The sequence below is a fragment of the Phasianus colchicus genome, chromosome 1 (assembly GCF_987193195.1).
Source record: "Phasianus colchicus chromosome 1, bPhaCol1.hap1.1, whole genome shotgun sequence".
NCBI lineage: Eukaryota > Metazoa > Chordata > Aves > Galliformes > Phasianidae > Phasianus > Phasianus colchicus.
Window position 1 is genome coordinate 52,536,363 of NC_143436.1, and position 27,316 is coordinate 52,563,678.

Below are 27,316 nucleotides of genomic sequence, written 5' to 3' on the forward strand. Positions count from 1 at the left end.
TTTTGTGTCTCCAGATACTTCTTTGAAATTGCCTTTCCTCATTTCTTTCCCCTCTCCCTACCTTTTCTCTTTCTAATAACCTAACGCTGCCCATTCCTATGGGAGATCTGCCTGTCTCCTCACCAGCTTTCCTCCCAGGGCCGGGCTGCTGGCAAGCACATGACGGTCCCAGCAGCAGTCCCCTCCCAGCAGCACACAGGGAGCAGTGTGCACGGGGACAAGTGGCCCTGTGTGGCTCTGCTGGCGGGCACCCGCAGCATGGCTTTGCCTTTCCTTAGCACGATGTAAGTGATCGGGGGCCTGAATTATTCACTGCCTGGCTGGCTGTGGGTATTGAGTTCCCTTGGGCTGTGTGTGTGCCCTGGTGCCCTGCACCGTCTGGGCAATGGGTTGCTCAGAGCATCAGGCATGTCCCTGAGCCATGTACCCGCAGGTTGGTGACATCGTGGTGCCCTGCAGTCTGTCCATCTGTGGCCTTTTTGCTGTTCAAACAGCTGTCGGCAGGTCTGCGTTGGTTTCCATCCACCTTTGTGCTCCGCTAGTCTTATTAATCAGAATAATTTTATTGTTCAGTGCTTGCAAGATCTCTATTGTTCGTGTTATTATAACTCATAAGAGCTCCTAAGGTGTACTTCAAGCTTTTGGAGGAGTGTTTTGAACTTATGGATGTTTGCGTTGCTCCCAGCCCTGCTTTGTTCCTCTCTTTCCTTTTAAAGTGATGACAGCAGGTGGCTGGTCCCTGGGGAAACTGCCTGTGACCAGAGCCTGGTCCCAGCTGATGGTACTGGGATGCGGTTTCAGGTCCTCCTCCTGGCTGTGCTGAGCCCTGTTTTTCTGCCTCTAATTGGATCATGTAAATCAGCTCTTTCTTTATCTCATCCTCTTTGTCCAGAATCTCCTTCTGCTGATTTTGTTGAATAAATCAGCCTTGCTGTTGGATTGATTTTTTTTTTTTCCTGTTGATCTTTAAAAACTAGAGTAAAATAGGAGTAATTGAGCTGTGACCGATAATTTCCATCAAAAACTGACTTCTGCAGTAGAAATCATAAGCAAATGATTGAGTACAAAGTGACAGAATTTATTTCATTCTTTCTAAATGCTGTGCTGATACAGCCCACTGGGATTGCAGTGTACTATAAAGTGCTTTGGGGCCCCTTGTGTCTGACAGATGTTAGGGAAAACAGAGCTCACTCTCAGGGAGTAGACTGGGGGATATCTTTCCTGCTCAGCATGGTCTCTCTGTAAACATTAGATCTTCATGACCTCAGCTTGGGAAAGTGTGGGTGGGTGTTCTGTCCCCTGTGCCCCAAGGAGCAGCCAGGCACGCTGCTCCTTCTGAAGGGGTCCTGATGCATGTCCAGAGAAGGGCAGTGGAGCTGTGAGGGGGCTGATGGGGAGCATCAGGTCTGATGGGGAGCGGCTGAGGGCACTGGGATTGTTCAGTCTGGAGAAGAGGAGGCTCAGAGGAGACCTCATTGCTTTCTACAGTGACCTGAAGGGAGGTTGTGGTGAGGTGGGGGTCGGCCTCTTCTTCCCAGGTAAGGGCAATAGGATGAGAGGAAGTGGCCTCAAGTTGCACCAGGGGAGGCTGAGGTTGGATATTAAGAAAAACTTCTTCTCAGGAAGAGTGATGCTGCAGTGGCACAGGCTGCCCAAGGAGGTGGTGAAATCACTGTCCCTGGAGGTGTTCCAGAGCCATGTGGATGTGGCACTCGATCCACCAGGTCCAGTGGTGGGGTGGGCTTATGATTGGCCTGAATTATCTTAGTGTTCTTTTCTAATCTTAATGGTTTTGTCAATCTGTGATCACTCACTGTGACGTTTCTGCAGTGAGTGGCGGAGGGGACCCGATGTGATTCCGTGCGGTGAGAAGCAGAACATTAACACCAGGAAAGCCTGAATCGTGCCTGTGTCAGTGAACATCGACCGGTGATTGAATTAAAGGGCTTGGAGCAAGGGAGCAGGGGGTGGTGATGCCCTTTATGTCCTTTGTGCAGTTGGGGATGGAGAGAGATGGTGCGTTCCCTGCCAGTGGAGAGGAGCAAGAGAAGAGGGAAATATCTGAAACGAGCTGCCTCTGATTGCCTTTAAAGCGGGGCAAGAAGAAGGGAGAAATGAGTAGCACAGATGCTTCTATGTGAGGCTTGCATGTGTCCATACAGCAACTGAGAGAAGGTGGTGGGGTATGCGCAGGATGTGGAAATGGGCTTTTGCTGAGGACTGAAGCACTCAGTCCACTCAGAGGCAGGTGGGCTGGGGTTCTGGGTGGCGAGGTGTGGATGTCATGGGTTGAGAAGGTGGGCCGTGTTTTAGCTCTTCTCTCTCAGGCTGCAGGAGAGAGCTGGAGTTTGCTACCTCTTTTTGACTTCTGTAACAGCAACGGGAGAAGGAACTTCTCTTCCCTCTTTTTATCCATCCCCCCTCACAGGAGATTTTTGACTCCTTTCAGATAGCAGCAGATTTCCCCCTCCTTCCGTCATGCTTCTGGTCTGACTGAAGAGCCACAGGAGTGAGAAGCAATCTCAGTCAATCTGTGATTTGCACGTGCTGAGACCTTCTGTCCCAAATATGTACAGTGCCTTTCTCTGCAGTTGAAAAACACAGCTTTTGTGCATGCAGCACCAGCATCTCTGTGAAATTCCAGCATCATCTTGTGTTTTTTTTTCTGCTGTTGCTGCTTTAAAGCTGCGAGTAATCCTCCAGGCACTGGCGTTGTCTTTTGCTAGACTCTGACTGATGCAATGCTATCTTCATGTTGGTTGAGACTTGGGAGGTTTGGTGCTTCACCCAGGAGGATTACAAGCTTCATTTTGATGCAAACAAAGATGCATTGCAAGTGGTAGTGTTGGTGCATCAGCACTCGACTTTTGGCAACAAGAAGCTGCTCTGTAAGTCAGGCACCTTTTGTAGGCCTTTCTTCTCTTCTATGACAGCTTTCTTGCTGCAGTTGCTCACTACTGTTGGCTGTTGCTGAAAGGCAACATGGATCTGCCATGTTTTGGTTTTGGCCCAGTTCATTTAAAGATCAGTGCAATATGTGTGCACGTGTGTCTATTTTATGATCATGCACGTACATGTTGTCCTCTGCAGCCATAATTTGGGTATTTTCTTGTAATGTGTTAAGCAATGTGACTAACACCACGAAGTCTTTGTGCTTTCCTGTTCCATTTCTCTCTCTAGGAAAAGCAGACTGTGCTCCTTCAGAATTTGCTTTTGGGAGTTTCTGTTCAACTTTTTAAAGGTAAACCAGACATTTTGATACGTTTCTGTTAGAGGGCGTGAAGTATGTATCTGCCTGCTGCTCCTGGGAAGTGATGAAAGCTGTGATGCTCCTGGGCTTCAGAAGTAGCTTGTTTGGCACTGCGACCTGTGTGAAAGCTCCCATGGAGATGTGCTCAGCCACTTGCATGCAGAACTGCAGCATGTCAGGGGATGAAATTGTTAGCTCCAGGTTCTGTGTGATCTGGAGCTTTCTAAAAGCCTGAAGCTTTGTGCTGTCACTGTAGTCCAGCTGGGAGGTAATGAAAGCATTAATAATTGAAGCCAGGTCATTTTCTGTGTTGAGGCAGACTGGCTCAGCTCTTGGACAGTGCAGACCACGTTACTGGAGGCTGTAGCAACTGGAAGACATACAGGAATATTTCTGAAATAAGAACCATCTCTTGAGAACATGTACTTCTAGGCTGCTTATTAATGAAATCTTCAACACGCCTCATCCTACCACCAACACCTTCCCCAGCATCAGTGTCAGTCATTGCTTCAGCAGTTGGGCTTGTCAAATCTTTGGCATCCATGTGTCTGTACTGTGCGTGCAAGACATGAAGTAGGGCTGCACACTTGGGAGCAGAAGGAGAAGGAACAAGGCGATGCCCTTCCATGCTAGAGTGATGTTTGAGGTTGGCTCGATCTGATTGTAAAAGCCATGCTCTTAAAAGAAGGCGTTTTGTATCAGTGTGTAACTCAAGGGGAGTGAGATTTCATCTCTGTAACCAAGTGTGTGGAGGGAAGGAGCACTTAGCGCTGAATTTGTGGGGCTACAACTAGAGCTCTGAATAAAAATGTTGGCTGTATTTACAAAGGAACATTGAAAAACAAAACTAAAGAAAGGCTAAACTAAAGTGGTGCTTCAGCATGGTTTGAAGCTTTGGCCACTTTTTGCCATGGTGCTTTTGGTCTGCCCTAGTACAGGAGCTTGCTACACCACCAGCATCTCTGCCTAATTTCAAGTGTGTGTGTGTGTGTGTGTGTGGTGTGTGTGTGGTGGGAGGGTTGCTCCCTTTTTGTTTCCTTCAGATGGATGTGCCACATAGAAAGAAACACGATGCTGTAATTTCAGGAGCCGAGTGCTTTCAGATCTCTGCTGTTCTGCATTTCATCTCCAGGCTTGGGGAGGGAAATGGAACTTCTTAATGCAAATAAATCTCCTGGGGCTGCACACGGAAGAGGTTTTTAGACTAAATTGTGAAGGAAACAAGACTTATGTGAATGTGCTATGACAATCCCTTCCCACGCACGCACACTTATGAACTAAGCGGTAATTTCAATAGCATTTATAAGCTGGTAGGATTGCGATGCTGCCGTGCTCCTAAAAGCATCATGGAGAAACAGAGATGGGGTTGGGGAGGTCTGGATTAGGGCTGTGCTGAGAGAAAGGCAGTCGGGATAGCGGCTTATGTACGCGGAGCTATCATTGCCAGTTGTCCTGCATTTGTGGAGCTTGGGTCTGTGGTGTGAGCTGCCTGCCTGGTGGCACTCCCATGTGAGACTTGCACATGGGGCTGGGGTTGCTGCTGTGGGAGGCTAATTCGATCCCCACGAATCTGTAAGGAACCAGTTTGGGTTAGCCCTCAGCTGGACAAAGGGCTTGTTTATTGCATTGCCCGGAGGGTAGGGAGTAGATGGGGCTTTGATGCTTTTGTGTGGTACTGCAGGAATGTTCTGTCTGGGAGTTTGAGACCTCTCAGGGTTGGTTGTCTTCTTCCAGTGGCTTTAGATGATCTATAGACGCAGCAGGGTGGAGCTGAGGCTCTGTGAGGAGGTTGCTGGCTATTTCTGAGGACTTCCAGGCTCTAATTGAACTTAAAGTCGGTAAAATGAAGGAAAAATGCATTGCAGGGTTGTGAGGTGCTGCAGGGAAGAACTGTATCCTCCTGTCTGCTCAGCAGAGCTCAGTCTCATGGGGTGCAGCAGCCTTGGTGGTTCAGTGCTGCAGTGACCACAAAGGTCTCTGACATCCATCCTGATCTTCCCCAGGCCTACTTTGTTCCTGGGACCTCTTGTTTAATTTCAGTCTTACTTTTGTGGCTGATGTCTGTTTCTAAGTTTGAGATCTACAGTAGTATAAGAATATCCAGCACATGAGACTGCTGGCAGTCTCTCACTCTGTTTTTCCATTAATACACAAAGTTCTCAGCCTTTCTGGGTGGAATACAAGCAGCTTTTCCCTTATAAGCAGGACTAGTGCTCTGATCTGAGCCAGACATGAGAATTCAGAGCACTTAGACATCTCACTGGGTAATTGTGCTCTGCACAGCAGCACGATCTTTGTTCAGAACGCCTTCAGCGTGGCGTGACTTGCCTTGCTCTGTGTGCAGTGAAATGGCAGCACCCATTGGGCACGGGTATGGTTGGGTATTTATGGTAGTTTAGGCAGGATTTTTCATTGTTGTGTGCTTGGCAGAGGGGCAGCTACCACACTGGCATCTCAGGGCAGCTCTGTTCAGCAGTAGTTGGCTTTGCAGGAGCAACAAGGAGAGATTTGTATGGCATAAGTGGATTCCACTGAGTCCTTGGTTGATGGTTGAGAAAACTTATTATTTTAAGACTGTATTTTTATGAATCGTCCTCTGATTATAGAGGGCCTTGGCATGTGGCCACGTCTCATCCAGACTGCCTGTGGCCCATAAAGAAATGGTGCTTGGTTATAGAGTGGGTGTAAGAGGAAAGCAAAGATGTATTTTCTGTGGTGGAATGGCATTGTGTTGTAGTAGCAATCAGTCACGTTACTCTTCATTTGTAATTGCTTAATTGGGATGTTGAAAGGTTAACTTTGATTTTGTTTTGATAGGTTTCTACATTTTCGTAGGCAAATGTGTAGCTCTTGGGTGTCTAATTAGAAGAAAAAACCCTGAAAAATACCAATGTGTGGGAGAGAGGCAAATAAAGGTAACAGCAAGGAGGGAGGGAAGGAACCCTGCGGGCTGCACTTTGTTGTGTAGGTGGCAGCCGTGGCAAGCTGTGTGCCAGGGAGTACCTCTGCAATAAACAAACTTCTCTGGGGTGATTTACTCCGGTGAAATTCAACAGTCACCACCTTTTCCCTTTTAAAATGCCAGCAAGCAGCCTGCAGGCGACGAGATGTCCCTCCGGTGTCTCCAGAGTGTGTGCTGGGGCAAAGGCTGAACCCTTTGGGATGGAGATGGCTCCTCCAAGCTGTTGCCCTTTTGATTCCTGGCACCTCTGCAATAGTGTGGAAGCATTACTGTTGTGGTGTGCTCTCTCTGCATTGGGGCCTTTCCTCTTCAAATGAACTAAAGCTCTTGCATGCATCTGGAGCATTTGCTGTCATCTGTGTGCTGATTTGGCTCAGAAAGAGCTCCCAGGGTGACAGTGGTCATTGAGCAGCCAGTTCCCATTTGGGGGATGTTCTGACTGCAGATGGACCATGTTGAAGCTGGCCCGTGTAGGTGTGATTAGTGCTCTGCACTGCTTTCACAGTGCTGCATGTCTATTAGGAGGGATCTAATCCTTCCATTGTCCCCTGTAATGCCATCTTGGGATGCCTCTCATAAGCAGAGAGGGCCACTGAGCCATGCAGAGGGTTCCTTCTAGGCCATAGATGCCCTTTTGTGCACCGCTGTTGCAGGGAGAGGAGCTTTCCAGAAGGGGGATGAAGGGGCCAGGCTTAATGGTCTTAAGAGTGACTTTTAAAATATTTTTCCTTCTTTTTCTCTTCTTTTTTTTTTTTTTTCTGGGAGGGAAGGCCTGAGAGTTGTTTCTCTCTAACTGTTTCCAGATGGTGCTGCTGGAACACAAAGATTACCAGTGTGTTTGGGATGGCAAGGACTGAGACCCTCCCCACCCCCAGCGCTTCCTGTGCAGCTCCACAATCGTGCGGGCTTAATCAGAACCAGCCATGGCCGTGGGGCTCGGATAAAACTTGCCTTTTCTTCACCCCTAGCCTTGCCATCTCTGTCCCCCAGGCTTTTTAACCCCTCGCTTCTCCATCTCTGACCTTTCTGGCTTCTGTCCATTTCCTGGCTTGGTTGGATGCTGTGGGCATTGGTACCCAGGAGGTGGAGCTGCCACTGCCTGAGCGACTGACCCCGAGAGATGATGTCTGTGGGGAGAGGAAACAGTTTGTAAGGTGAATCTGGAAAAATCATCTCTGTAGCTATCTAGGGCAGTTTATGCAATCAGGCCAGGATGTCCAGGGCACAGAAATTTTTTCTTGCACCTATTTGCCTGCAGGACTTGGTATACGGCATGATTTTGGCCGAATCATGTTGTTGTGCCACTCTATTTTTTGTGCCTATTGCCCTAAAAGTAAGGCAGATTTAATTTTATATTGCAGCCCCTTCACAGCCAACCCACAAATGAATTTCAGCCTTCCCTTCTGCAAGTAATATAACAACTATAATTTCTTTCTGCAAAGTAGAAATACATTTCTTTCCTTTTAGCCTCTGAGCAGCGGTCTCTGAACATCTGCAAGATCAGCCAAGGAGTTTGTGATCCACTGACTTCCCTTGTCTGAGATGCTTTCTCCCGTGTCCTGTTTCCTCCCATATTTCCCATCTTGTGTTCCTGGAAAAACACAGGCAGAGAAGCTGCCTGTGAAGGCAGAACTGTCATCCTCCTTACCTTGCAAAAGCTTGTGGGTGCTGTGTTTGAGCAAGCTGGATTCTCATGCCGTGAGCATGCTGCCCTGTAATGAGTGACTTAGAGCATGTGAAATGCTTCCCCAGCTGCATGTGGTAATTACAGCATGCAAAGGTGCCCCCCAGTGCTGGATTTTTAAAGCCTAGGAGCCCTGTTCTGTTCCTGTTGAGTAGGAGTGGAAGGGAAGATGAGCTGCCATTTTAAAATGCTTCTGCGTACTAAAAAGAAGAGGGAAATCAATATTCTGTGCTATTGACTTCTGTGCATGCAGATTGTCCTTGTGTTTGCTGGATCATAGACGTCACGCTGTGCACAGTATTCCCAGGGGCTTTAACTTGTGCTGAATCTATTGTTGCCCGCATAGGTCATGGAGCAGCAGAGACAGGCTATATTTCCTCAATGCCTCAAGCAGGGCGAAGATGCTGCCTTATGTAGTCCAAAAAAATGTACACTTTGCACATTTAAATTACTTTAAATTAATGAAATCTCATCTCTCTGAGAAGCTGAAAACACCCCTTGGCTGATCTGGAAAATGAAAAACCCAGTTGGTGGAAAGCTGCTTCTGACCTCTTGCAAGCTGCTTCCAGTATTTAAAAAAAAAAAAAAAAAAAAGGGGGGGGGAACACGTTGGAGGAGAATCTGCATTGTTATAGAGAACTTCAGTAAAATACTTCTATTTCAGCTCTTCCATTTTAGCTGTGGAAGTGCATCCTGTGTATGAAAATATCCCTTCTCTCTGCAGAGTTACAGATATCTGTATTGTAATGTCATTGGGTTTCAAGATGGCAGCATTCATGAGTGTATATTTGTATGCTTCTTGCATACTGCATTTTTAAGACTTGAAAGTTTAAATGCTGTTTTAATGTGTGGTTTGGTCAAGTGTGTATTTGTGTGCCTTCAGTTCTGCAACATCTGTTATTACAAGCTAATTACTGTTACTGTAATGTGTGTATGTATATGTACACATACACACAAATATACATACATATATATAGGATTTCCCTGGTCGGAAGTGCCCTGAGGTTGGAATTAAGATATGTATTTTGAATGCATATGAATAAAGACATAACTGTAATAAGCAGAAATCATAAGGCTAAGTGTTGTATATATGTTGTATTTGGAAGTTAAGCTTTTACTTTTATTTGGGATCCATTTGTAGTGGTAGGAGTTGATAAGGGAATCTGGGAGGAGAGGAGGAAATACCTCGGTGAAGCATGGAATAGCGAAGATGTGGCAGTGCCTCCTTCCTGCCAGACAGTCGCACCCATAAGTTTGGGTGACTTCAGCACTGCTTTGTTTGACAGGGACCTGGCCTCTCCTGTGTTTTGTCTTACTGTCTACATCATAAGCTCGCCTGGCTAATTGCTCCAAACTATTCAAATCCTGGTCAGGGCAGAAGGCTATTTTTATTAATCTGACATCACCTTCCTTTCTCGTCTCCGCTGTGTCACTGGGTAGCAAAACAACCTCGGGCTGGGTCTCTGCCCTGCAGAGCGCGTGTCTCTTGGCATGCTGCTCTGCTCCGCAGCCTGCTTCCTGCTCGGGGAGCCCATCAGGACTGGGTGCTCCTCCTGTCAGCCTTGCTGATGTCCTGCTGCCCATGGTGGCCGGAAGGGAGCCTGAGAGCTACGGGTTGTGTGGAGCTGTGTGCTCTGGTGGTTGCCTGGGAAGGTGCTTGTACTGACACAAAGGAGCAGGGGAGGGAAGGCAAGAGGCCGGGGCTTGCCTTATTTTATTTAGTTTTCTCTGTTTTTCCTGGCAGCGTCTCAGCCCACCACCTTCAGTACGGCTGGAGCTACGGCCTGCTGGGATGCAGGTGGCAAGATGGCAGCCATGCAGGGAAACTGTGCGGCCTCGTTGGTGCACAGGGGCTGGCTCGCTGTGGCACTGTGAGGAGGCGGGAGGCCCTCCATGGCCCACACCCACAAAGGATGGCCTCACTGCCTGCTCTCCCTGCCCACTTGCCCTGGCTCCTCCTGGAAACACCATATTTTTAGGAGAAGGGGGAAAACTTAAAGGGGGCGGGCCCAGCTGGAGGCTGCTGTTGCTGCGGCAACAGGCCAGAATTCCAGGAAGGAAGAGGGCCCGGATGGGCCTCTGGCCTCCAGGCCCTGATGGAACCAGGCCGGCACTGGAGCCCATGACGGTGGTGCCTCTGGTGTTCCTTCCCTCAAGGCACAGCCTGAGTAATTCAGATATGGAAAGCCGGAGCCAGCACTCGTCCTCCAAGTGATCAAGGACAGCGGTGTGCAGCATGCTTGGCACGGCGCCTTTTATCAAAATCTCTTGCTTTTAGTCCCTCCAATCGTGTTCTAGAATAAAAGAGGATGAGCAAGGAGTAAAGACTAAGTCCTGCTGCTCACATCCCTGTAAGCGTGGACCGCTGATGTCAGGATGCTAACAAGGAAGTGGATAAATGGAGGTTCTCTGCTGGATGATGTCTGTGTGGTTGGAGCCTGGCCAAAGCCGAGATCCAAATTTAATTGAAAGTGAAGACAGTTGAAGGGAAGCGTCCCACACTATAGATGCAGTTATTGGAACTGCAGAGTGATTAGCGAGAGCTATGTATCAAATTAGGGTAAGTATCAAGGGAGAAGGGTGACATTAAGATCCATTTAAAAACTACTTTAGTTCAGTTTTTTCATTAGTAATCGGTAGTTCAGCTGTAGATGCTACTTTTTCCATTAATTTTATTCACAGATAATTTGAGGTAGGGAAATGGTACAAACAATCGAGAGGGCAAACAAAATGCATCAGATGCACTTGGGAAAAGAAGAAGCTGTTTCCTGTTTGCTTACATGCAGTGATTTGTACAAGGAGGGGTCTAATGAAAGCATACCTGTTTTCTTGGGAGCTGGTAATAAGGTCAAGGTATTTACTGTTTTACTACTGCCCCGCCACAACTGAAGCACTGAGATGTCCATTTAGAGCCCACCCGTTTCAAATCCTGGGGTTTCTGTCTCTCCCGCTGTGTAAGAGAGTAAAGCAGAGAGTACAGTGAAACCACTGAGCTGCAGTGAACGGTGCTGGGATTTCTGTCTGGCTCACAAGCATTACTTTTTCACAGCTGCCACTTTCAGATTAATAGCTTAGTTGCCACTGCTTTTTTCAGCCTCTTTTTGTGAACATCTTATTCTTTGTGTTCTGGAAAAGTGGCTTCTGTTTGTCTAGCTCAAGTCTCTGATAAATGGGTAGCTTTTGCTATCTTTTGTACTTCAAAATCCCATTTTGCTTTCAGATGAAAGAAATACCTTTCTGCCACCTTTATGTCCTTGCTCTGGGTAGTGCTGGGATTCCTGGCTTCCTGGGGGCTCACCCTCTACACATTTGCCCAGTCTCCTGGCTGCTGTGCTGGTGGGAGCTCCTGGGGCAGCTGAAGCAAAGGGAAAGGAGCTGTTTTGTCCCAGCTATGCTGCTCTTGTCCGGACTCAAGAAGGTGGTTGTTAAATTTGAAAGAATTGCATTAACTTCACTCTGCTTTTCCTAGCACTGTTGAGAAAGCAGGCGTCCTGCAGACCCATTTGAGAGATGGCTTGATCTGATTTCTGACGTTCTCTTTGCAACTGAAGAGCTTTATGCTTCAAGATGAAGTTTGAATTCAATGGGAAATCAATTCTCTGGCTTGGGAAATATGGGTTAACTTACTGAGCTAATAGCACCTGGTAGTGCAACGTTAACCTTGCAGGCTTTAGGCTTAGTTTGGCAGTCAAGAAATTTTCTTATCAGGCTTCTCTGATTGTTGAGTCTGGCAAAATGAGTCTGAGATGTAAAATTAATTTGTTCTGGGGTCAAGTTATGTCAAAGAGAATTACTTCCTCTTTAAGTGAAAATTTAGCTTTATTTTAAAGGAAAGGGAGAGGAGACTTTTAGGTCTTCCATGATCCTCTACAGCTGTGACAAATCTTGTAGATGACTGACTCAGCTCCAGTCCTCTCTGGCCTTTATTAAGCTAGCAGCACATGCAGAGCTGGTCGTTCCTTACTGATGTTCTGGTTTATGGTCAACTCCTTCTGTTTTCAAGATTTGTTGAATTTGACAACTTCTAAAATTTGTTATATTGAGGAAAACACCCTCAATAAGTTGTCAAAAGAAAAAAAGAGTTAATTGAACTTGTGTTAACAAGGCTGGAATATTAAGGATTGGTGAATATTCGAAGTAAAGTATGTTTAAGTTTTTGTGGGCTTGACTGAACTGTGGTTGTCATTTTTGTTCAATCCAGTTGGCCAGTCCAGGGAAGGCTATTCCCAGAGTACATAATGATGCTCAGGTGCCCCATGCAAGTGTGGAAGCCCATGTGTGAGACTGTCAGTATGGCTGGAATAAAATCACAATGTGTGCTACAGAAATCTGATGTACTGTATTATTGTCTATTTTTCTCTCTCTGCTCTAAAGCAAATTGCAAGTACCTGAGAAATGTCTTTCAGTGGTAAACAAAGTAATGAAACATCCCAGTGGCAGTTTGATCTGATTTGGCAGGCTAGCACTGCCTAACTCGATTTCTCTGTGAATGTCTGGTTGCATGGTGGTAGAGAAAGAGATAGGTAATTGGTGGGAGAAGGCCAGTTAGCTGGGGCTTCCCTCTTCTGCCAGGCTGCTGAGGGAAGGAGGGTCCCTGCATGTTTGATGGCAGGGAATCTGCATGTGATAAATGTTCTCACCGTCTCCTTTCACTTGCATTTTGAGAGATGAGCTTGCTGTGTCAGCAGACTGAGGTGATGCGGCCGTATCCCCACTCTCTGCTGCCCGCAATCCCCTGCTCCCTGACAGGGCCCTCTTTGGATGCTTTGCACTGTCCCATCCCAGGCACAGGAGTTTAACTCCTTCACTTTCTGCTCTGTTTAGTTTACAACAAAAGCAAGCTCTGTATGGAATAATCATGCAGCAGGCCCTGGATTCACCATTAGTGACCTGTAAAATTGGCAGTGCTGGAGATTATTGGCGGGAGACAGTTTCCCTAGGCGCTTCCTGCCTTCTCTTGGAGAGCGAGGTTCAATTAGAGCAATGATATGCACAGCGGGGATTTTGCAAATAGTTCGGTACTTCGTGGCAGTCTTGCTGTATGAAAGGCAGAGATAGCTTTGGCCCTTTGGTGACCTTAGTGTTCCAGCTGCTACGCTCTTTCTAACCTCTGCTTTTTCCAAGCTTTCGCTTCCTGGAGTAACAGTCTTTCACCTTTTACCTTCTGTTATAATCATATCCCTCAAATATTTTTACTCTGCCATTTGTGGATTTTGTCCTGAAAAACAAAGTGGAGCTTGGTTGCTCTCTTTTCTTCCACTGGATTTTTTCTTCTTCCCTCTTTTAGATATCTTATGTGCCATGGACCATCCTTAGACCTGTCTGAGCAAATCTCATTTCCTTTTCACACTCTTGTGATGTGCTTCTACTCATAAAAATACTATTTCTGAAAGCAATTTCTCTGCACTCTGGTCCTTTGTTTTCAGGAATCTCACAGAATTTTTGTGCTTGTCTCTTCTCTGTCACTGCTTTGTGGTGACAGTTCATTTCCTTAGTCCATGATGTGATAAATAACATCATCCTTAAAAGAAGGATTCCTGTTTTCCTTTATTATTATGTTCTACTTGTGTTTGCTGCCCATATCTTCAGCAGCTGTAGTGGTATCTTCTCCATTTATTCCTTACTTACTGCGTATTCAAGGCATGGTTGGCACACATGCATGCTGGAAGCACTGACCTTCCACATGTGTGTACAAAGTGCTGTTCAGACTGGTCCTGGAACAGTCTTACAGAAGAGAAACAGGAGGTGGATGTTTATTGCACTCTTCTAGGTTGGTAGACTGTGTGGGAGAAGCATCAATCAAAGTGTTTTCTTGCAGCGTGCACTTACATTGAGAGTATGGAGGAAGTAATATCTATGCAGTTCATAGAATCACAAAACATTTTGGTTGGAAAAGACCTCTAAGATCACCCGGTCCAACCTGCAGCCCATCCCCACCATGCCCACTGACCATGTCCTCAGTGCCACATCCACATGGTTCTGGAACACCTCCAGGGATGGTGACTGCGCCACCTCCCTGGGCAGCCTGTTGATGTGGCTTGGTTTTTAATTAGGTTCATGGATAAAACCAAAAGCTAGGTTACCTTGTAGTACCAGAGCCATCAGGCTCTCCTTACTTCTTCAGCTCTGTGTGCTTGCTTCTTCTGGTCTGTGTGGAGTTTTGTACTTTACCTGCTTGGTGGCTGTCAGTGCTTGAAAAGAATGTACTCACAGGGTGGTCCACGTAATTAATGACTGTGAATCCCCCAAACCGGCTGCCAGAAGTTGTTCCGTCCTTGAAGCTCATATACCCTGCGTGCTGTAGTGTGAGAGCCTGAAGATGAAGTTTGATGTTTTCTGGCAAGTTTCCGCAGAGAGTCCCCTGGGCAGATTTGAAGTAAAAAGCAAGAGAGGAAGAATGAATGCAAACTTAAAATAGAATTGCTAGGCCCTGTATTGAATTATTAGCATCTTGCTCTTTAGCAGATGTTGAATTAAAGTGTTTGTGTGTAAACTGTGAAATTATGCCCATGGTTGCACGTCTTGCATAGCACAGAAGCTGCCTTTCTGGTTGGAGCTGGCAGGTGGGAGCCGAACATCCCAGCACTGGGAAAACAAAACTTGAAGGATCTTGACAAAAACTGTGGAAGGTCTGAAGGTAGCTGAGATCTATGATCACTGTCAGCTGCAGGCCCAGCATAACTTTGCTGCTGACTGCTTGAGATTGTCTTGCTGTGTTTTGTCAGTGTCTCTCCCCTCCTCAAGAGCTGCTGCAGAAAGTGCAAGGCTGGCTTAGGAGTTTCTCCTTATCATCCATAACAAAAGAGAAAAACGGACTCAGAAACTGATTGTGGAGGGCTGCTGGCCTCCTGCCCTCCCGGCTCTATGCAGGGAGCTGCTCATGAGTGAGCATGGGTACCAGCATGGGTACCAGCATGGAGCCAGGAGTTAGACCCGATGGTCCTTGTGGGCCCCTTCCAACTCAGTTTATTTTATGATTCTATTAAAAAGGCACTGTGTAGTTTAGTTTAGCCTCCGCTTAGGGTGAAGGATGCACTCATGGGGCACATGTGAGTGCCCTCTCTCTGTTTTTAATAGGAAGTGTTGGAAGGAGTGTATTAGAGAAGAAATTGAGACTGAGAAATAAGCAGAAATTAATGTTTAGGAATTACAACAAGCTGTGTTATCTTAATCCCTGCTGTACTGGTAAAATACAGAAGAGCCTGGGAATTTAATGGAGAAATTCCGGAAGTGCTGGAGGTTCGTGTGTTCCCAATGAGCAAAGTGACATTAACTTGAGGAATGTAGACTTAGGGTCCCTTCAGGGGTGAAGGATGAAAGTCTAAAGGATTGATTTTCTATCATGTGAAGTATTGCTTGGGCTTGAAAGGGTAATTGAAGTTGTACCGACTGCTTTCTATGCTCATGCTAAGCTATTGGTGTAGTTTTTGAAAAGGAGAAAGTTGACACTTTTATGGCTAATGTTTAGGGAAGCATTTCTTCAAGACTGGGTAACATGGGCAACAGCTTCTGTCATTTCTCGTTTGACTTTATTTGGTTTTCCTGGTGGTAAATGATGTTTGCATATAAAAATTATTCGGAAAAATTTTACCACATATACACACTTGAGATTATAGGGGGTAAGGTAGGTTTAGCTTATGCTTATTTTTATGGCTTTGATTTTTTTATTTTCCTTTTACACAACTCAGCAATATGTAGGTGAAAATGAGTCTTGGGTATATCGGCTTGCATGGATAATAGGAAGTTAGTGTGCTTTAATCTTTGCTCTTTCTTCCCCCATTTTATGGGTGTTCTTGTTTTTGGCTGAGTTAAGACAGACCTGCAATTACTTGGTTTCCATTCCTTGTAACCACTACATTCACTCTTTGTTTTCTTGTCTTGCAGAACGAGCCTCTGACTTCAGGTTATCATGGATACCCAGCAAGAGACAATCAAGTAAGAGTCTGATTGCAGTAAATGTGTGCGTGTGTTTCTGTATACTTGTGGATGTTTTGTCTGACAGCTTCCTGACCATCTTGTTAAGGAGTGGAAATTATTTTGTTCTGTTGTGCAGTGCTTGTGGAGATATAGATGGTGAACTGAATGTGGCCTCCAGCAGTATGTGGCAATGTCTCTGGTGAGGAGTTAAAAATGATCCATATGGCTGGTGGCTCAGAAAATTCTTTATTCTAAAAATTTTGTAGCTTAAAATCCCCATCCTAAACTCCCACTGTATCTCCTCAAAGTTAATGAATGTAGACGTTTAGTGTTGCCCTGTTCTATTGTGGGAATTCCAGCATCAGGGGAGCAGGACGACAGTGAGTTCGAAAGCCTCCTGTGCTAACTTTTTTGGTGGAGTAGGGAATGCCATGTCACATTGGGTTGTTCTAGTTTCTTTGAACTTCTCTCCCCTTCCTTTCATGTCCTGCAGGGCCCCTGTCCCTTGATCTCATTCAGGATATTCTCACTCTGCAGCAGTAAAAAATTATTCTGTTCAGTGCATTGCATCTGTAAGCATTCTCTTGCGTCCTAGCAGAAGACAGAGAAATCCCAGTTGATGAATTTGTGCAAGGGAAGGAGGAGATGCTTTGGAACAAATGAAATTTAATGGATTATAAGATACAACTGTCACGCATTAAATCTCCCTTCTTGGAATGAAGGCACTTTTTTTTCTTTTCAGTTTTCTATGCTGCAAAGCAGAGCATGAACCAGTGTAACAGGAAATTAATATGCACGGAAAATCAATAATGCAGCACATTTCAGTAATGAAGAAATAATAAAAAACTAAAATCAAGTTCTTCAATACTCTCAGGTACTGCTATATAAAGAAAGCGATTTTCATCATGTCTTGATGAGGCCTGAGTGTACGTAGCAGCGGCTTAAAGGGAGATATTTTTGTAAAGGAACTGCAGCCTAGTGCAGCATCAGCAATTGAAGAGCTCAGCCTTTGGTGCTTGTAACGCGTGTATGAATTTCAGTGTAGGAGGGATTTACTCAGAATGCCTGTTGGGATATACTAAACTGTTAACCAGCACAAATAGATAATATGTGCGGGGATGCCCTGGGAGTTGTGTTCGTACTTATCCAGGCTAAGTAAGGAATGTTGGCGTTGAGAGTCAGAGCCAGTCCTGGCTCCTTAAAGCAGCTCCATCTGCTTTCAGTTTTTCCATTCTGATAGCAGTGTCTGCACTGGATTTTGTGTTTCACTGTACCCATTTAGGAGCAGTTTGGGGTCACCTTGGAGTTTCGTTTTAGTGTCCTGCTTCATGAGTTTCTTTATTCTCATCCTTTAATAACTCTGCTGCTTAGAAAGTCTGGAGCTGCTGTTGCTGACTGCTAACTAAAGCAGAGGCAATGGGCACGGGAGGCCTTACAGCAACCAGCGTTGAAGTGAGGGCTGTGGAGTGCACAGCCCCACAGAGCGCTGTGTGGATGAGCACAGGAGGGATGCATGTGCTGTGCATCCTTCAGATGGCATATACCTTCAGGGAAGTGTAACAGTGGAAAAACAGGGTCAGTTTCACTTGAGTGTTTTCATTTTAGCACGTATTTGTTAAAAATAAATATCTACATTTATCTGTTCTAGGTAATATCTTGATCTGTGGTAAACATTTTTTCTTCCTTCATGGCCCTGAAACAGATTAGATTCAGGTCTGGTTTTCGTTAATGAGGTTCCAAGGCTTTTAGCTAATCTGATTGGGAGCCTCTAAGATGATAGCAGCAGAAGGAAAGTCTCTCTTGCCACAGGCTGGGGCTGGTGTGGGAGAGGCAGTGCTGCCTGATGCATTGCTTGCTTTTCTGCGCTTAGGAGGGAGGAAGGAAGTGGTGTGAGATTGTGTGCATCCTGACCCTGTAACAAAGTCATTATGAGATGTAGGAACAATTGTGTCAGATTTTTCCCTATCATCAGTTTAGGAGCTGGATTTGAGTTGGAAAGTGTAAGTCTGCATCTTGCTGTTTGCCGATGTGCTTATTTGTAAACACAGGTACTGTACTTTACTATTGCACTTATTTATCGTAAATACTGTACTGTGCTTTTTACCTCAATGTTTTCCTTACTGCAGATAGCAGGAAACCTGTAAAACACCGAGGTTTATTTTCAGGGCACTTCATTGTGTGACCACAGTAATCCTGCTAGAAATTCTTAGATACAACTTACCCTTTCTTTCACCTTATGAAGCGTCCTCTTCTCTTACTTCATTTGTATGTCCTTTTCCTTCCTTTCAGCTCTCCGTTCCACTAATTGCTGGCTGCAGACTTTTCACTGTGCTGTTTTTACACCCTCTAGTGGTTAAACTGTACCCAGATGTTCCAGATTATTATAGTTTTTCTTCCCGCCAATGGAAATCAGTGATTGGTTTGAGTCCTTGCTCTGGCCATTTGGGAATGCTTAGGTCTACAGTACAAAGTTTATCTTGTATCCTTTCCCAAATACTTAAGCGTTCTGTCATCATCACACATGAGCAAGCAGCACTGAGGCAAAGCAGACGGGTTCATGCTGAGGCTGGATTTCTCTTAATTCAGGTGTTGCATGATTGCTTTAAGACAGTCTGTAGCATGGCCGCCCTGTTCCTTGCCTGTCCTGCCAGAATACCTTTTTGTGATAACAGGGCTTGAGGAGCGTGAGTGCTAAATCTGTACCGTAAAACTTTTCATAAAATGAGAAGGCTTTCTGTTGCTGTAAGTGTTGCACTGCTGGGGCTGTTAAAGCTGTGGAAGGAGCTGAAAAGCTCTCTGGGACCATCTTCCAGAGTTCAGGGTTCGTTCTGTGGATGTCTAATGCATACACAGGCGTGGCAGGATGCCCCTGCTTTTCCGAGTGCTAGGCTCGTGGCTAGAACAAATCGTTCTGTAAAGGGAGAATATGGAAAGTATTAGCATAATGCTGTTAACTGAGATGAAAACCAAGTCTTTCAGTGAAGAGAGCTTATTCTTTGGGGACTGTTCAGTTCTGTATCCCTCTGTTGGGCCTGCCAGCAAAATGGTGTTTCTTTTTTTTGTAACATGAGTGCCTGCCTGAAATGCAGTGAAGCAAGACTTCTTTGCTTCATTTCCCAAGCTGTGACAAACAGCTCTGAGATACTATGAGTTTGTCTCAACATGGAAAATGACTAGAGCAGCTATACTGATATAACTTTTACATACAAACAAACTCATCAAGAATACTCTGCCTCTGGAAAGCTGTTCCATACTAAGTATGCCAGCTTGTTTTATACATAACAAAGGCTTATGTCTTATTGCTTTAGTGCTTTTCATGTGTATTCGACGTGGTATCCAAAATTTGTTTGAGTTACTGCTGAATACTGGTACTGTATTCTGTGGCAGCATTTGGCAGCTATGCAGAGTAAATATGTTCTCCAGTAGGAAGCAAAATGAGCGAGAACACCTTGTTCAGCTCCCATTGAAGGGAAGAGGGGAGGAGAGAATTTATGCAAGCAGGAGGTAATTGCACACGCCCCGAACTGGGTCGGGATGTTAGAGCTGTTACACCTTTTCTGTTATGGGAAGTGATTCTCAGCCATCACAGCAGATTAGGATGTTGATTTGAAGCCTCTTTTTAAAAGCTTGTACTGCTGTGAGTGCCATTCTGAAATTAAACTGGGCTGCTGGCTTGGTACTAATGTGGTGGAAACATCATTACCTGTCACAAGTGACACTTCCTTCAGCAGCATAATTTTGGAGGCTGATCTACCTTCTGAGTGCTTGCCAGACCTGACCTGTTGTTCCCATGTATGTAGATGAGCCTGTAACCTAGAGTAGCCTGGGTGCCCATGGCAACTACTAGGAACAGCTTTATCACCATTCCTTCCACTGGAGTTCAAGCTTAAGGTGAAATGCTGTTAAATCCTCTCCAATTGTCAGCCTGTTCCCCTGGGATGCTGCTTGCTTGCGTTGCTGTAGTCTGTTGGAGAATTGCAGGCACCAGCAGGCTGCCTGGCTCCCTCCCCGTGGCCGAGAGCAGGTCTGGGCGAACAGCACAGCAGTCTGTGAGAACAGGAAGCCTTTCCTCTCACTTTTTTTCTGTATATTTTAATCGTGTGGCCCCCTCTTAGTGTGGGGAGCTCAGCAAGGAAGCCCTTCATCCTGAGATGTGAGGGATGTATGAGCTCCCACCATAATGTGGGACCTTCCTCTGGAGGCACTGCTGCTCCCCTCCCTTGGTGCTCTCCACCTCAAGCAGCAGGACTCTTGGCACACTGCTCACAGGGAATTGTCTGGCCTCTTGTCTGGGCTTCCTTTATCATCTTCCTCCTCTCTCCATCATGTGGATGAGGTATGAATTTGGGGATATCACAACTTGCTTAGCAGTTTGGTGGTTCATTGTGGACCTCCTGCCCCTGGGTTGGGATAATCCCAAGCACAGATATGGGATGGGCAGAGAATGGCTTGAGAAAAGCCCAGAGGTGAGATTTGGAGGTTGGTTGGTGAAAGACTCAACATGAGCTGGCAGTGTGTGCTTGCAGCCCAGAAGGCCAACTATTCTGTGGGTGCATCAAGAGAAGTATGGCTAGCAGGTTGAGGGCAGTTATCCTGCACCTCTACTCTGCTCATGTGAAGCCCTACCTGGAGTACTGTGTTCAGTTCTGGTGCCCCCATTAGAAGAGGGACATGGAGTTGTTGGAGCAGGTCCAGAAGATGGCCCTCCCTTATGAGGACAGGCTGAGAGAGCTGGGGCTCTTTGGCCTGCAGAAGAGAAGGCTCTGAGGGGAACTTGTAGCGGCCTTCCAGGATCTGAAGGGGGCCTACAGGAAAGCTGGGGAGGGACTTTTTATAAGGGCATGCATGTAGTGACAGGATGATGGTAAACGTCTTTAAGCTGGAAGAGGGCAGACTTAGACTAGATATTAGGAAGAAGTTCTTTACTGTAAGAGAGGTGAGACATTGGGAGCAGGTTGCCCAGTGAGGTTGTGGATGCCCCCTCCCAGGAAGCATTCAAGGCCAGGCTGAATGGGGTGTTGAGCAACCTGATCTAGAGGAAGGTGTCCCTGCCAATAGCAGGGTGGTTGAAACTAGGTGATCTTAAAGGTACCTTACAACCCAAACCATTCTGTGATTAGGGTATCAACAAAAATCTCTTTGTTTACATTATTAACCAACTGAAATGTTCTCATAAAATAAATAAATATAAATAAATAAATACTATGTCTGGGGAAAAGTGGCTTGCCACTTGTTTGTCTTTATTTGTAGTACTAACCATGGTCCTTCCGGGTAAAAAGACTTCATGTCTAAGGAGCTTAAATCTTCAAGCAGTGTTCCTGAAAATCTATTTTTTGATTTGTTTTCCTATTATTTGTATCTGATATGGAAATACACCCTCTAGTGAGTATGCTAACTTACTGTGCGAGTGGTAGGATTGCAGCAGCAGAAGTGTTATGTTATTAAAGAGCTGAAAAGGAGGGTTGGTGTTTGTGGGTTTTAGGTTTGTTTGCCACTTAACTTTACACTTCTGGTTTGAGTGAAATATATTTAAAGCAAGTCCTTAAACTGAAGGACAGAGGGGAGGAATAAAAGCTATAAATAAAATTTAAAAACCTTTTGAGTGAAGAGCCAGGACAAAGATCAGGAAATCCTCTGTATAAAAGAGAAGGCCTGTCTTAGCGATCTTGGTGCTCTGGGGGAGTACTTCTTTGCTTGAAAGCAAACAACCCAAAGCTTGGGATAGAACCAGTTTAACAAGGGAAAGCTGTTCTAAACATTTTTCGTATCTGAGATTGGGTGGATTATGGATAAAACTTCCAGATCTTCTGCTCCTGGCTCCCATAGACTCTCTTCAGGCAAGTAGTGCAATATTTCCATTATGTACTAGCCAGGACTGATGGGATGTTCTTTTATTCACTTAACTGCTGTGTCCCATAAAAAATGAAGAGCTTCATTTAGGGAATGCAGGCTGAGCAACAACATCTAACGTATTCAAGAGATGGGAAATACCTGTGAAGCACTTGCACACACAGGATGTCCAGTGGTGTGTAGTGTGTTAACTGGGGGAATACTGTTTAGCACCTTAGCAGTAAAAAGTGTGGGGATAGTTTTAAGGTGGTATGGAAAGGCAATTACTGCTGAAGGCAGAAGTGAAGGACTTCCTTGAAGACATCTTTGAAGAAAGTGCCTCCAGCTCTGTAACTGTCATCGTCTACAAGGGAAAGCATTGCTGACAGCGGAAAGAGTTAAGTATAATTTGTTAAATTGTGAAGGAAAGAAGAGAAAAGAGTGGTTAAAGTTGAAGGAGGAATTGGTTACAGATGCAAATCACAGACGAGTTGGAAGAGGAAGGAAGAGCTCCACCAAGACCCCTCTAGTAATCTTTCTCCTCAAACTCAGAACTGTTTTGGGAAGAATCTATCTTGGTTGATCACTTGAAATAATAAATGGTTCCTTTTTTCTCAAGCCCTGGCTGTATCCCTAAGAAACTGCAGGAAAGATACAGGAATGGAGATTAGTAAGTTGTAGCATGTACGCTGCTAAATATTGAGCTTGTCATAAAACTGCTTTCTGAAATTATGCTCTGATCTGCATCATGATGGCCACTTGCCCCTCAACCTCTCTTTTCCTTTCTTTTTAACTCATCTACTATAAAGACTCATCCAAAGGTTTAAATAGTATGTGAGCAAGCATACTGTCTTGTAGCTGACACAAGTCCTCTCTGGACTTGGACAGATCACTCTGACCATATATTTATTTCTCTTTTCCATGATGTCTGCTGTCTTCTTAACTCTTCTGAATGAAAGGTAGGGGTTCCTTTCCTTGCAAAACTTAAATACCTCTCACAAACACCTTTAGCAAGCTCTATGTCAGCGTACCTCACTGTTACTCAATAACAACAGCAAACAAATTATGAAGTTGTATGAGAAGGAGAAAATAAGAAGTGCATCTAATTCAAATACACAGGTAGACTTCCTGACAATAAGATCCTTTAGTCCTATGAGCAGTTTCTCAAGGGAAGTAATGATTACCTTGCTGATGAATAGTCCGGCCAAAGCTCTGGAGCTGCAAGGCGTTGGCAGGAAATAGGCTGGATGATGTAATGAAAATTCCTTTCATGTTTGAGTTCTCTGATTCAAGCAATTTCTCATCTCTGCTTGGGGTCAGAGAGAGGAGATGTGAGTCATCGTTCTTGGGTGAGGACCAGGAGACCACTTTATTTTGTTCTGTGATGTACTTTTTGACCGTTGGGGTGTTACCCAGTGCCTGCAAGGGTCTTGGAGTCTCCCAGCCTCGCAGTTAGTTGGGTGAGTGGGACAGTATTTTGTTTAGATTTCCTTCCTCTGACCAGGTACAGGAACATTAGAGATCATGTCGCGTGTGTTAGATGAGGTCTGTAAAATGATCAGTTGGAGTCCTGCTTGCTAAGGCCAAATAGTGTAGGGAAAACAGCTTGTTGATGGATATTACATCGTACTGAAGAACATAAACATCGCTATTCTGAGTTGGACAGAAGGTTTCTGCGTTCCAGTGTTCTGTCTTTGACAGTATCTAATGGCAAGCACTTAAAGCATAGGGAGCAATGCCAGGATTTGGCAATGCTCTATATCCTCTTTAAGCTGGCCGTTGGCTTTGGGATTTCCTGGTCATAGATATTTTCCGAGGTCACCTGTGCTAGACAGACTGGATAAAGCAAAATCTAAATGGTTTCTGAGGCTGCTTGAGTCTTTGGCATCTACAACATCCTGAGGCAATGAGTCCTGCACTTCAGGTATGTTTTATGAGGAAGAGAAAGATGTCCTGTGCACATCTAATTTAAAACTGTTTTGGAAGCTGTTGCATGAAGGACTGGGCCCTCAGTTTCTGAGTGTATCCACAGCTGAACCACCGCATGTAGAACTGCAGAATATCCGGAGTTGGAAGAGACCACAGGAATTGCAGAGTCAGACTCCTGCATACACGCAGCACCGCCCAAAATTCAAACCTCACGTCTGAGCGTTGTCTCAACACCCCTCGGACTCTGGCACTTGGGGCCGTGCCCTCAGCCCTGGGCATTCAGTTCCATGCCCACCACCCTCTGGAGCAGACCCTGTCCCCAACCCCCAGCTGCCCTCCCCTGACACAGCTCCATGCCGTTCCCTCGGGCCCTGTCGCCGTCACACAGAGCAGAGCTCAGCGCTGCCCCTCCGCTCCCTGCGAGGAGCTGCAGCCGCCATCAGGCCTCCCCTCAGCTCCTCTGCTCTGCGCTGAGCCGACGAGGGGAGCTCGGCGTGCTCCGGGCCGGGGCCGCGGCGGGGCTGAGCGCTGCCAGAAGGGGGCAGCCAGCGCCCGGCCTGCGCCGCTCCGCCCGCTCGGTTTGCGGAGCGTGGCTGCGGGGCTGCGCGGGGAGCGCCGAGATGGGCCCGGCCCTCAGGTTGCCCCAGCGGATCGGTTCGTCGGGAGGGCTCTCCTCGTCCGTGCCACTAAGGCACGGTTTCGTTGCGTGTGAATAAAATATAAATATTAATCCTCCACACTTTGTATTTCTTTATTTTTAAAGGGAAGGTAGAGACCCCAAGAAATACAACCAGTCAGTGTGGTTTCCCAGATGTTGACAGAGATCGGATGCTGACAGAGATCAGATGCTTCACTAAAGGAAATTAAGGCAACAGCAGACGTACGTTGCTAATTTTTAAGGACCAATCATGTCAGATCGATTTAATTTCTCCCTTTGACGTGGCAGCAGGCCTGGCAGATGGAGAAAGCCACTGGCTTTGGATGGAGCCTGGCCTGACCTTTACATACATTGGGCAAATGGAAGGTGAAATTAAGAAGCGGCTGAGCACTTCCTTGGAAAACCACGTCCGGAGTCATTATGTCATGGTTTTCTCTGTGTGTGTTATCTGGAGTCATAGCGTGGTCTGTTCTGGCTGCCGTGCTCTTCTGTGCTTTTCATCAAACATTAGGGTAATTCAGTGACTGAATATATGTATATATACGTACGTGTACGTGGAGATCTGGCAGCCTTTAGAAGGCAGGAATAGGTGTCAAAACGATCGTGATAAATTGAAGAAATGGTCTGAAATCCAGCAGTGTGAAATTCAATAAAACCAAGCTGTATTAACAAAGGGCACTGAATACACAATGTAAAATGGAGAGTAGCTGGCTAAGCAGTAATATCGAAGGAAACATCTCGGGTAACAGAAGATAACAAACTGAATACGTGGTGCTGTTTTTTTTGTGGTTTTAAGAACCTGGAACGTCTTTCCAGCTATGTCAAGTAACTACAGAAGGTAATTATTCTTCAGAGCTCAGCACAGTGAGTTGAGACCTAGTTTTAGAAAAGATACAGACAGAATTTGGAAAACATCCAGGGAAGATCAAGAAAAAGAGGCTTAGATAGCGTGATATATGAGGAAAATATTGAGGTTGTTCCTTCTTTAAAAGCAGGGGAAAAAAAAAGAAAAAAGATCAGAGTGTGGAGGATGGGGTTTGATTATTTACTGTGCCTATTGAAAGCAGCTTAATTTGCACCATGGTCTAAACTGAGTATTACGGGGTGAAGCATGTTCTGTTTTCGCTCAGTGAAGCACCGAAGCAGGGTAATTTTAGGGGACCAGAGTTCCTGTTTCTTGGAGTCTGTAATAACAAGTTAGGCAATTTCTGATGGATGCTTGTCTAAACATGCTTTGCGCTGCCTCTGAGCATGGAGGACCTCTCGTCTCCCTTGCCCTGCATTAGCAATATTCTGTGACAATCAAAAACCAGTTGTTACCAGATGCATAATTCCACAGCCATACGATTACTGTTGTTTTGGACCTTTCTTTGTTTTGGGGGTGTCTACATTTTAAGATAAGAAGGCTTCTCTGCTGCTGTCTGATGTTACAAGTGGCAAGTCTTTTCTTTGTGACAACTGTCTCATAGCTCTGTTTCTTCCCCAGCTTGCTTATTACTCAAAAAGAGTGCGGGATGTTCAGCTTCTCTGAGTCAGTCCTTCTTTCTGCCTTAGTGTAATAACATGTGTCATGTATGATCCTCGGAGCTGCTTGCTGTCTTCATTTCCCTTTAAGCTCTCTGGCCAGATCTCTTTCCCCGGTGCTTAGAGATTTCCTGTTTTTTTACATAAACACCTTCTTGCTACCCTACCTGCAACTCCCGCTGCACCAAAAAAGTACGGAGACAATTGGGCAGGAGCTGTTGGGACGTGCTGTAGGAGGGCAGCCGTGTGTTAACTCCTTCATTGCCTGGCTCGTGCCAGCTGCTTCAGCAGGACCCTGAGCCAATGAATGGGATCGCTTGCTCCTCTGCTGTCTTCTTCGGCACGGTGAGTGAGCAGCTCTGCACTTGCTGCTGAAGGATGCTGCGTGCAAGCAGGCTCCCTCAGCGAGCTAAGCAGATGCTCCCCAGAATAGCTGATGGAGAGAAGATGGTTTCATTCTTCTCAATATTAAGGGAGAGGTGTTTCGAGCAGTAGCATAACGTTACTTGGAGCAGGCATTTGCCAGATGGTTTCAGCTCCCCCGAGGCTTTGGGATGTGAAAGGGAAAGGTCCAGGAACACACTTCTGATTCATTCCATTAGTAGATTAATCGGCACTGTCCTGGCTTAATAAGTCTCTTAGATTTCCCAGTGGAAATGGCACATGTAATTCTGCCCAGGTCACGCTCTGCACACCTGTGTTGAAGCTTGTGCTGCAAGAAGCTGTGCTGCTGCTGGCAACATCTGCACAACAGGGCCTTGTGGGGAGGGCAGGCTTTTTGGTAGGGGTAAAGGAAAGGTGGGAGAAAATGTTTTTGATGAGAACTGTTAGGTAATGCTAGTGGGAGAGAGATGGCTTGTGAGAACACGCTTGAATTCTTCTGCCATTTTGGTGGGAGATGTATTTAAAAATCTTGTGGTGCTCATTTGATGTTATGAAGCTTTTTTTTTTTTTTTTTAATGATTTTGTATTAATTGCTGGCTTAGCTGCATTTTCCAGGTGCTCTTCCTGCTAAAGGTCGGAGGCTGCTGTCTCCAGAGGCTGTAGGTAAAACGAAGGGACCTATATGAAGGATTTTAGCTGAAAACTTGAGCATATGATGCACTGCTGTTTACTCGGGGGCAGGGGGCTCCCCCCTGACCTGTCTCTTTCCCGCCTCTCTTTCTGCAGGCCAGCCAATTGCTGGGGAGTGGATTTAGTTGCTGCTGCCGCCCACACAAGAGAAGGTTTGTAGCTCTTGGCAGTTTTAGCAGGAATCTGTGTTTTTAACACTTCTGGTGCCGGCAGATTGCGATGAGCTGCTCTGTGGTGGCACAGCAGCATTGGGCCACTTGCTGTGATGCCTAATAAAGGTTTCCTGAGAGGACTGTTTCTGATGAGACCCATTATATTCCTTCACGGTTGGGTTTTAATGAGGAGAAACTTGAGTTACTGCCAGCAAACACATCCGATCATTTTCTGGTCCATCATTCCCCTGATACACCTGGAGAGCACGGGCTGCCCTTTCTTACAGGTCAGGAGGAGAGCAGTGGCTAATGTTGGCAACGGTTTGATCATCATCTC

General features: G+C 45.9%; 1 protein-coding gene across 6 annotated transcripts in view; it reads left to right on the forward strand.

The window, feature by feature from the left end:
• RBFOX2 (RNA binding fox-1 homolog 2) overlaps positions 1 to 27,316 on the forward strand; it is a 162,737-nt gene that overhangs the window by 17,381 nt on the left and 118,040 nt on the right. For all 6 annotated transcript variants that reach the window (XM_090142940.1, XM_090143027.1, XM_031600081.2 and 3 more), the window contains exon 2: positions 15,781 to 15,831. In XM_090142940.1, coding sequence (XP_089999066.1) covers positions 15,781 to 15,831 — 51 coding nt within the window. The remainder of the gene's footprint in view (positions 1 to 15,780; positions 15,832 to 27,316) is intronic.